This window comes from Entamoeba invadens (assembly GCF_000330505.1).
Source record: "Entamoeba invadens IP1 unplaced genomic scaffold scaff_1105074726711, whole genome shotgun sequence".
In the NCBI taxonomy this organism is placed as follows: Eukaryota; Evosea; order Mastigamoebida; family Endamoebidae; genus Entamoeba; species Entamoeba invadens.
In genome coordinates, this window is record NW_004443648.1 from 1,097,878 (window position 1) to 1,108,364 (window position 10,487).

At 31.6% G+C, this 10,487-nt stretch overlaps 8 protein-coding genes across 8 annotated transcripts; 6 read left to right on the forward strand and 2 right to left on the reverse strand.

Moving 5' to 3' along the window:
• Positions 1-532: 532 nt before the first annotated feature.
• Positions 533-1,204, forward strand: EIN_060640 (heat stress transcription factor A-9, putative; the record flags this gene model as incomplete). Its single annotated transcript, XM_004260242.1, has 2 exons — positions 533-628; positions 695-1,204. The coding sequence occupies 2 exons, from the start codon at positions 533-535 to the stop codon at positions 1,202-1,204; spliced, it is 606 nt and encodes a 201-aa protein (XP_004260290.1).
• Positions 1,205-1,508: 304 nt separating this feature from the next.
• EIN_060650 (mmr1/hsr1 GTP binding protein, putative) lies at positions 1,509-2,927 on the forward strand (the record flags this gene model as incomplete). Its single annotated transcript, XM_004260243.1, has 1 exon — positions 1,509-2,927. One exon carries the CDS (start codon positions 1,509-1,511, stop codon positions 2,925-2,927), a length of 1,419 nt encoding a protein of 472 aa, XP_004260291.1.
• Positions 2,928-3,070: 143 nt separating this feature from the next.
• On the reverse strand, positions 3,071-4,138 carry EIN_060660 (hypothetical protein; the record flags this gene model as incomplete). The annotated part of the gene is made up of 1 exon (XM_004260244.1): positions 3,071-4,138. One exon carries the CDS (start codon positions 4,136-4,138, stop codon positions 3,071-3,073), a length of 1,068 nt encoding a protein of 355 aa, XP_004260292.1.
• Positions 4,139-5,303: 1,165 nt separating this feature from the next.
• On the reverse strand, positions 5,304-6,275 carry EIN_060670 (cysteine proteinase 2 precursor, putative; the record flags this gene model as incomplete). The annotated part of the gene is made up of 1 exon (XM_004260245.1): positions 5,304-6,275. One exon carries the CDS (start codon positions 6,273-6,275, stop codon positions 5,304-5,306), a length of 972 nt encoding a protein of 323 aa, XP_004260293.1.
• Positions 6,276-6,747: 472 nt separating this feature from the next.
• Positions 6,748-7,824, forward strand: EIN_060680 (hypothetical protein; the record flags this gene model as incomplete). The annotated part of the gene is made up of 3 exons (XM_004260246.1): positions 6,748-6,858; positions 6,916-7,186; positions 7,277-7,824. The coding sequence occupies 3 exons, from the start codon at positions 6,748-6,750 to the stop codon at positions 7,822-7,824; spliced, it is 930 nt and encodes a 309-aa protein (XP_004260294.1).
• A 407-nt stretch (positions 7,825-8,231) lies between these two features.
• On the forward strand, positions 8,232-8,711 carry EIN_060690 (suppressor of kinetochore protein, putative; the record flags this gene model as incomplete). The annotated part of the gene is made up of 1 exon (XM_004260247.1): positions 8,232-8,711. One exon carries the CDS (start codon positions 8,232-8,234, stop codon positions 8,709-8,711), a length of 480 nt encoding a protein of 159 aa, XP_004260295.1.
• A 185-nt stretch (positions 8,712-8,896) lies between these two features.
• Positions 8,897-9,760, forward strand: EIN_060700 (hypothetical protein; the record flags this gene model as incomplete). Its single annotated transcript, XM_004260248.1, has 1 exon — positions 8,897-9,760. The coding sequence occupies one exon, from the start codon at positions 8,897-8,899 to the stop codon at positions 9,758-9,760; it is 864 nt and encodes a 287-aa protein (XP_004260296.1).
• A 694-nt stretch (positions 9,761-10,454) lies between these two features.
• EIN_060710 (Hypothetical protein) lies at positions 10,455-10,475 on the forward strand (the record flags this gene model as incomplete). The annotated part of the gene is made up of 1 exon (XM_004260249.1): positions 10,455-10,475. A coding segment is annotated over one exon (21 nt), but the record flags the coding sequence as incomplete, so codon positions are not given.
• Between the last annotated feature and the right edge of the window lie 12 nt (positions 10,476-10,487).

Genomic DNA, 10,487 nt, shown 5'->3' on the forward strand with positions numbered 1-10,487 from the left:
TTTAATTAATAATTTATAAAATGAATTGAAAAATTATTTCAGTTATTTTAAAAATATAGATTTAATTTATCATATTAATAGAATTTGTTTTATTTAAAAATAAATATTAAACAAATTTTAATTAATAAATCAATTTAATTAAAATCTTTCATTCAATAAAAACGCCAAGAATAAATAATTATTATTGAAAATTTCAAAAAAAAAATAAAAAAATATTTTAAAAAAAGTTATTGTTATTTTGGTGTTTTTTCTTGTATTACAATAAATAATATATTTTGTTATAAATATTATACTTGAATTTTTTTGTCAATTTTGTTTTTTAATAAATAATTAAATTGAATATTATTACAAAAAACGGGATTTTTCGTTTAAAATAGTTATAAATACTAATTCGACGGAGTTCTGAACTGTTCCATAAAAAGAAAAAGGAATTCTACGAAGCTTTTCAAAGGCTCTTTGTTCTTCTCGAACGACCCTTCTAGAATTCCTAATAAAAACTTTTGACAACTCCAAAACGTAAGAAGGAAGTGTAATGGAACAGATGAATAAACTCAAAGAAAATACGACACCAACGCCGTTCATTTTGAAACTCTTTGAATTGGTCAACAATCCCGAGTCTCAACATTTAGTTTGTTTATTAATAAAATTATAAATAAAAAAGTTATAAATAATAATACGACTGGATAACCAGCAGATGCGATGGTGTGATGAGCCAAATCGGAATGGTTTTGTAGTATTAGAACCGATAGAATTGTCCGCCAAATATTTACCCAAATTTTTTAAACACAACAATTTCTCCTCATTTGTGAGGCAATTGAATATCTACGGATTTCACAAAGTTGATCATCCTCAAGGACAATGTTTTCAACACCCCAATTTCTGCAAAGACAAGCCCGAACTATTAACGCGAATTCAACGACAACACTCGAAAAAGGCTGACGCTGAAAACACGGAGTTGTATAAAATTTTATTGGAGAAGTTAAGGGAGTTACAAAAGGATTCGTTACACACACAGAATGACTTGCAACAACTCAATGAAATGCTCTTTAATTTAAAGAGCCGTGTCGACACACTCGACAACAGAATGCAAAGGATGGCTCAATGTATCAATTTCTTTAGTCCAAATATTAAACCTTTTAAACGGGAAGCTTTTGATACTAAGAATAAAGACTCTCTGATGACGGGAATTAACCCTTGGGAATAATACTCTCCTCTCTATCTTTTTATATTAAATGATTTTGATTCTATTTATCGGAATCGAGTTCTCTCTTCTTTTACTTAATTTTCTGTTTTCTTCTCCACTATAAGTCGGCTCCCGTTCGTCTTTTTATCGGAATAATTCGGTGGTTTTTATGTTCTTATTTTTGCGTTGTATTTCTGATATAATTATTGTCGTCCCATTCATCTGGTATATTAATGTACTATACTATAATAATATAAAAATTAATAATGTATACTACAACAATTGAGTTTGAGAACAAAAACGAACTTACAATAAAGAAAAAGATATGGAAGGCCACAAAAAACGAACAGGCGGAAAGCCAAAATCACACCAACGCGACAAAAAGCATGAGAAGATTGAAAAACAAGCGAACCCTGACCACACACAATCCACAGTATCAGCAATTGACGAAGCAAAAACTAAAGTAGCCGAACAACTTTCTGCACAAAAACGCGATTTACGCCCGAAAATGTTAGGGATGGAAACTAAAGAAGAGATCGAGAAACGAAAGGAATTAGCTGCACTTCCAATTGATTTAACAAAACGAGAAAGTAAACAACGAGCCATTCCATTTTTTGAATCAATAGGAGAGGAATTGGAAATTATAACACGACCGCCCTGGAACTATTCGATGAGTAAAGACCAACTTGACCAAAACGAAAAGACTCAATTCTCCGAATGGATAGAACGATTGTTAGATTGTAATGAGAAATTGAATTATTTTGAAAGTAATTTAGAGACGTGGAGACAATTATGGAGAGTTGTAGAGCGCTCTGAAGTCGTTTTGATCATCGTTGATTGTCGTTTTGGGTGTTTACAATTCAACACGAAAATAGCTGATTGGATCAAGAAGAGTGGGAAAGGACTTGGGGTGATTTTAAATAAAGTAGATTTGGTTGATACGGTAATAGTAAAAAAATGGCAAACATATTTTGAAGAGAAATTCAGTGTAAAAACGTTACCAGTGAGAACAAACCGAGCCATTGCTGGACAAGTCGAAGATTTTGAAGTTGCCGATCTCAGAAAAGAAAAGACCAAAACACGAAAAAGAGTTGAAGGAGATAACACCGAGGCTTTAGAGCAGTTTGAGGATTTTGTGTTTTCATTACAACCGACTCCCGAGAAGATCGACAAAAGAGAACCAGACGACGCAGCTACCAAAAACGACTCTGAAGACGAAGAAGAGAAGATTCTCAAAACTGAAAAAGGGAATCGACTTGGTGTAGGTCTTATTGGGAATCCGAATGTTGGCAAGTCGTCGCTTTTGAACTTCTTAGTTGGGAAGAAAGTGAGTGGGGTGTCGTCTCACCCTGGCAGAACCAAATACTTACAGACCTATCGCCTCGGTACCAATGTGTTATTAGTTGATTGTCCTGGTATGATGTTTCCTATGAAGAACCAACCTTTATTAATCCAAGTAATCAGTGGCGTCTATCCATTAAGTCAATTACGAGAGCCTTATAGTATCATTCGCTTCTTTATCGAGCGACTTCCCCTTGAAAAGAATTATGGAATCGAATTGAAAGAAGGGATGAGTGTCTTACAATTCGTCGACGAAATCGCTGAGAAGAAAAAGTATTTCACGGGCAAAGCGGGGCGACCGGACTCACACAAAGCAGCTCGAGAGATCTTGTCCGATTGCATAATGGGACGAACAGTATTCATGTTCGATACCCCCGTCGACAAAACAGAAGAAAAGCTCTAAAGCAATTGGGTTCAACACTTTTATTAACAGTATACTATAATGAAACTAGAGTACTGCATACCATGACATTTTCTATACAATAATTAAAAATTAATTAAAAAGAAACTAATAAGGTGTCAATTGAATCAAAATGTTGAGATGATTCACATAAACACCGAGGTGATGTAATTTCGTGTTAAATACGCGTTAAGTAATGAAGTGAATACTGAAGACGATTGATAAGACCGTTTGATGTCTTCTCTTTTGACTACTTCGACTATGCCGACCTCGACTTGTTTGTCTTTCCTAATAACAGTGAACGTGTGATCCTTTCTTTTCCACACAAGACGTAATATCCAATAAGGGTATGACGCCTCGAGGTAATAAGGGAAGTGATTTGTTTCATCGTAATAGACGCCGACGACACGAGTGTCTTCGGGTAAGTCACATTTACCGACGCCAATAGGGACAACGTCTTCGATCACAAACAACAGTGGTGTGACTTGTTTGCCGACAATAAGACCGACAGGGTTTTCGATGAGTCTACAATGCATGTCTAACACTAATAAAGCTGATGCACATAATATCACATGAGTGTTATCTTTCACCATCACCGCGTCGTTCATTTTCGATTTGTGTTGTGTTCGAATATACTTCCCAACGACTTTCCCATTATTAATCCATTGCATCCGTTCGAGAAATGAGTGGACGCGTCCAACACAATTGACATCGCCGCAGTCTTTGATTTGTTGTCTTGCCAATGTTTTAGAAATGTACTTTGGTTTCATCTTCTCCCACAAGTCGACTATTGCGTTTCTTATATACACATACCGCTCGGGCGTTTTCGCTGCTCGACCAACAAAGAATTCCTGATTTTGATCAATTTCGACTTGTTGAATTCGGCTTCGGTCGAACTCACTTTTATATGAAGAAGTGGTGACATACGTTCTTCCTGTACTTCCGGAGTGTTCAGTGGACGTCTCCGTTGAAGGGACAAAGCAACTTGGTGATGGCAATTCCGACTCGAAATTGATGTCGAAAGGGTTGGGAGGAATCTTTGTCATTTGCGAGAGGTTGACTTGCGGAAGATGGCGCTTCTTATCTTTGCGAGCAACATTGATTTCGCGAAATCCAGTGATCATTGTTTCAAATACACGTTTCCGTTTCTCTGCGGCAGTCTCGCGGGAATAATCATGAGGATAGCGTTGGTCCTGTTGTGGGGGCCGATCCATTCGTATGACTCTTTGTGTTTTTGCGTTCAACTAAGTATTTCAAAAGGAATTTTCTCCGCCGGGAGTCGTCTTTTTGTGTATAAACCTTCCGGTTCACTTTGGACATCAACTCCTCTTTTCTTATTATTTCTCAATTTTTATACACTAAAAATTAAGTTAATTTTTTACATTTATTTATTTGGTATTAACTCAATTGTTCGTATTAAAATTGATATTCGCCGTTATTTGAGACAGCACCTGTAAAACAGTTTTATCCTAAAGTTAAGATTTTGAGGTTTGGATTTCCCACTAATATACGAAAAATTGGGCTGTTGATTAGCGGAGAAGAATAATTCCACTCAAGCTTTACTTAGATTACTATTATTACTATTTTTTTTATATTGTCTCTCACAATTTTGTGTTAAATAATTGGACAAAATTTACTTAAAAAACGGGATCATCATCTTTATGAAAAAACGGCAGCAAATAGAACTTCTTTTCTCCTTTGATGATTTTTAGTTTTTTGAGTATAATTCATGAAAAAAAAGTGAAGAATTATTATAGCAAATAGTCTCATTAAAAAGGGTTTTTTAATCGAAGTATTTGTTAATGTTTTTATTTGTTTAGTAAAAAAAATTAAATTTTTTTCTTTATCTTTATTATTTTTTCGATGATTAATTATGCTTTATTCAATCGATATATTTTCTTTTGATGCGTTTGTTTTACTTAGAAATGTCATTAAAAAACGGGAAATTTATATAAAGTAATTAATCATCAATCAATAAATGGATTGTGTGTATGAATTTTTGGAAAAGAACAAAGGGTATTTTAAGTTGGTATTTTGTGTTGTTTTTTTATACAACACCAATGTTCACTTTTTGCATCTCTTTTTTTACTCGTTTTGTTTTTATTTATTTTACGTCTAAAATGCGTATCAACAGGGGTATTGGTGTTAGGGTTGCATCTTCAAAATACTGGAACATTACAACTTTTAATTGTTTTTCAAGAACAAGTTTTTACAATGAACAAAGAAAAAAATTGTTTGATATATTTGTCATTCAATTTAAAAAATAAACTATAAATAAATTAGTACAATACCTTATAATATTCGAATATAATAAAAAAACTATTAAATGGAATACTATAACATAATTGTTAAATCATTTTAAATAAATAGAATAAGAAATTACACTTTAATAATTCCCGTTGGGTACAATGCGATAGTGGCAATACCACATTGATTATTCTTATTTCGAGACATGTATATGTATCCTTTATCTCCCCATTCTGTCCCCCACGAATTTTTGACGATCCAATAGTCATTCCCGTTTTGACTTCCATACCCAACAACACTAACAACATGGTCGACATATTTACACTTTGGTTCATCATAAATTCCACTTTTGTACAATTGAAAAGATGGGTTTGATGCGTCTATTGAGACAGCAACGGGTTGTTTGTTAACGGCAATTTTTAAAGCATCTTCAGTTGGAGGGAATATTGAAGTATAACTTTGTATCTTGTATTTGACATCAATTTCATTGACAGTGCAATTACTCTCCGAAGCAATGTATCGGTATTTGTTTTCAGTAGTGATTCCAACGTCTTTGATGTAATTGAAAGTGTTACCAACGTTCCCACAAGTGCACCCAAAGTTGGAGTATTTCGTGTTTGACGTACAATCGACTATTTGTTGTTCTGAGAGGTCTTCATATTCTCCACTTGTTATTAAAATTAGCGACTCGATAACAGAAACTGCACCAAAGGAGTAACAGGAACCACAATTCTTTTGGTCTTTAATTGCCGTCACTTTGCCTTCTTCTCGCCAATCGACTGAATTTCGGACTTCTTGTTTTAAATTTTGTAGTAAAGAGCTATTAAAATAGGTATTAAAATTTGACAGTTGTTGATTAGTATTTAATAGTATTTTTCGATACTCCAAATTAGTGAGTGTAGAATATGGCCCTTTCATTGTAAGACGATAAGTAGAGTTGATATGTATCTTGTTGAACTCTTCAACATATTTTTGGTTGTCTAAAAAGACTGCTTTACGACGAAGATACTCCGTAGTAAGATATTTCACTTTGTGAAGAGTTAACCAGTTTTCGTATGAAAAAGATAAAACAGTTGAAATCAGTATAAACTGTAAACAATTCATTGAAAAACAACAGATGGTGGTAACTTAAAATTTACTATAGAAAATTAAATTTTTTTGAAAAAATTTCTAATGAGATGTTATAGTTTCGAATTGGTTTCATTTACCATATTTTGTAGTTTTTGTTTAAACTGTTTTTCAATTTAAAAATTCGTAACATAAATAATTCTTTGATTTTATCAGAGCATAATATCGATATATAAGGAAAACAAAACACAATTTTTAAATTTTGCTCTAATTAAAATATAGCATTTAAATGATTATTTAAATAATAATGCCAATAATATTAGTAATAAATTAAAATTTTATTATATCTTAAATAGATATAATTTATAAAATATATAAACTTATGTTTGATTAAATACAATACATTAAATAATTAAAAAATTAAATTATTATATTGAAAATTAAACCATTAAATTATAATTAATAGTTTATTTTTAATAAAACGCAATCAAACTAAATAAAGAAAAACATGGCAAATGAGAAGCAGCCATACCGCACTGCTTTAACTGAAGATGAGTATGCACAAACTGATCTTCCAAAAATTATCTCATACATCAATTCTCTTCATGCAGTTGAACGAGTTTGTATTTTTTTAATAAATAACAAACAGACAATGTGACAAAACCCTCACCAAAAGGTCGACATCATTTCTTTCGACTTACCAGAGAAAGTGGCTGACAACTTCTTTTTAACAAAAGAATCGCTCAAAGTTGTTTGCACGTTCACACAACTTCTCGAGTCGCAAATCATATCGAGATTCCCGACAATTCACATTTTAAGTCAAAGCAAATGGTACGACACTGTTGTGATTCAAATCATCGACCAGACAATTTACATCTTCTGTGAAATGACAGAGTACCAGTGCCTTGGAATTCAAGGGAAGTATCAAGAAGCCTTCGGAGACTACTGTTTGTTGCATTGGTCTCGTAACTATCAATATATTATAAAAATACTATAAATTAAGTCATAATAGTGAAGAGTCGAGGATTGACTTGTAGGCATCAAACTGACACTCGAAGAGGCAAAGAAGTACAAAGAGAATTTCAGGGTTTTACAAGAGCGTCCGTTTTTAGTATGGACAGACAACACTTCAGCTTTCAAAGAATACGCACAAAGTCTGATACCCCCACTTAACGTAATAAGTAAAGAGAATTTAAGAACAGCAGCATTATACCCCAGCTGTCCACTGTCTTTTAGTGCCGATAATTTGATCGAACAAATTGGTGCCATTTGTGTAGAAGCAACTGCCATGACTTTAACTGGAAATGAATTAAAAGGGTTAGAACGAATTGGGCGAGGGTATGGGGAGAGTGTCAAACACTACACATATCAAGGCACATTAGTCTACAATTTTACGGAAAACTATGCCAAAGACGACACCGCCTACGTCTTTTATTGTGTTGGGGCATGTCCTTTTGTTATTAAAGACCAGTTCCACACGTTCAAAGACCAAGGCAATGATTATATCGTCACTGTGGTGTTCCATGATTCTCAAATTAAATTATCCGTCGAACATACTTGGAGAGATATCATCAAACTCATTTAATTGAATGGATTGAAAGATACTATTGAGTATAATTTTATTATTAGTAATACATTAGAATGAAAAGTTATAATAAGTTGTAATAACTTGTAATACTATTATGTATAACAAAATGCAAAACATCACTTTTCAAGTGATTGACATTTGTATTATATTATATGATATATTTTATAATAATTATTAATACAGAAAATTACAATTCACGAAAAAATGATTTTAAATTGGTTTGATTGAAGATGTGCTTTGGAAACACATGCAAATATATCGGCATCATATTCTTGAATACATCGAAATCATTGAAAATAAGCAATGAATATTTACAACATATAAATTACACTCCGATAAAAAGAAAACAAAGAAAAGTCCACATCGCCTATGAAAGAAAGGAACTTAAAAATTTGCAGAGAGATATGTCTGAGACGGGGAATGTAGTAACATTAGTGAGTTGCGACAATGAGAATTTCCAAGTGGACTTAGCTGTTGCTAAAGAGATTGGCGCTGTGAAGAATTTGCTTGAGGATTTTGAGAATGAGCGCACAATTCCATTAACACAAGTGAACAAAGAAACATTGAAAAAGGTCATCGACTTCATTAGTCATCACCATCAGTATCAATTCCTTGGTGATAACGAAGACAAAAAAGGACAATTAACGTCGTGGGATAATTCATTCTTCGAAATGGACCAACAAAAGCTCTTTGAACTGATCATCGCGGCAAATGTCTTGGATGTCCAGGAACTCTTGGACTTGGGATGTAAGTACATCGCAGAAATGATTAAAGGCAAAAGCGTCGAGGAACTCAGAAAAACATTTGGCATTGTGAACGATTTCACTAAGGAGGAGGAAGAGGAAATTAAACAGAAGAATAAGTGGCTCGAAGAATTCATCTGATTTTTTGTTCTCCCGGTTTTACTAATAATGTATAATTTTTTTATTATTAGTCATCCTTGTCAAACTAATATAATTAATATAGTATTTAATAGTATTAATATGGTATTTAATAACATTGTTTATAGAATCTAAACTATAAATAGAATAGATGGTGTTTGTCAAACTTTATTTTCAGTTAAGGACGAATGAAGAGCGTGATATTTGCACTACTAATTGTTTTATATACAAATGGATATTATTGTGTTGTAGACAACACTGAAAAGAAGAATGAATGTCTTTTAAAGAATAAAGATGGACAATATGAAGTGGTGGTAGAAGAGTTGCAAATAGAAAGTCAGAATACACTTTTTTTGAAAATAAGTAAACATCTCTTAGGAAAAGATGTCAAAATTTCAATGAAAGGAAAAGGTCCTTTTATTTTAAATTCGAAAGAGGTTATTAAAGGGAACATCGAATTGGATATCAACCCTTTAACAATGATGTATTTCTTATATTACGGAGGTAATATAAATGTTATATCAAAATCAAAAATCAATCTTGGGGTTGTTTACTTAAATACCACAAAAGAATTTCTTGTTAAATCAAATACAGTCGAATTTAAAATTCTTACATTTAATGAATTATCACAAGTGTTATCACATCCGAAAATGAGCGCAAAAAGTACTTTATTAACAAAAATGATCGATTTCTTCTACTCAAAAAACAAACAACCGATTGACCAAATTTTTGAAATTCTAGAAAGTGGACTCCCACAACTTCATTTCAATATTTTTGAAAAGAAATTGTCTGAACTCAATAGCCAAATTCAAAAAGCAAATATTTCAAAAATTTCGTCTCAATTGAGATGTAAAAGTTGTATTTTTTGGTTTAGGTTTAAAATGTCTGCTTCAAATGCACTTGGACTGACATCTGCAACAGATTTTTGTGATATGTCTTTTGTCCCAACAACACTCTGCAAAATCACAATTCAGACTTCACACTCTTTGTCTTCAAAATATTTCTATGATGAGAAAAAAGCAGAAGAAAAGTACTGCAAAAATTATTGTTGAAGTATCGAATGTGTTTTATTGGTTTAGTTTATTTTACTAATATAAACTTATTCGATAATTTATTTTTGTAATTAAAAATTTTTAATATATTTATTATCTAAAAAACAATATAGTTATTATTATAAAGTTGTATTCATTTTTAAATAACATATTTTTTAATAACTTTTTTAATAACTTAATTATAACATATATTTGATTATATTAATAATCACTTAAAACAAACTTCAATTTTAATAATACAAAACTATTAATATAATAGTGTTAAAAATAAAAATAATATTGAATAAAAACCTAAAAATAAATGACCAAAATATATTGTTTTTTAATAATTACTTTAATAAATATATATAGTATTTCGAAACACAAAAAAAAGATTTCGAGATATATTTTTACACCAAAAAAAATGGAAGAAATCTCTAAAATCCTTTTTTACAAAAAAATATGTTTAATTTTTGTTATATTCAAATTTTTCTATTTGTTACCACATTATTACTCATCCAAATTATATAGTAAAATATATTATTTAATAATATTATTTCTAAAATATATATGCGGTTTTATCGCACACATAAATAGGAAAAAACACAAACTTTATAATGCTACATCATTGGCAAAGACGGTTTGTAAAAATTGATTCTTTTTTGATTTTTTTTTGAGAAGTTCTAAAAAAAATTTGATTTACAAGCACAATAGGATGAAGGTATCCCTCTTACTCGTTTTTGGTTCA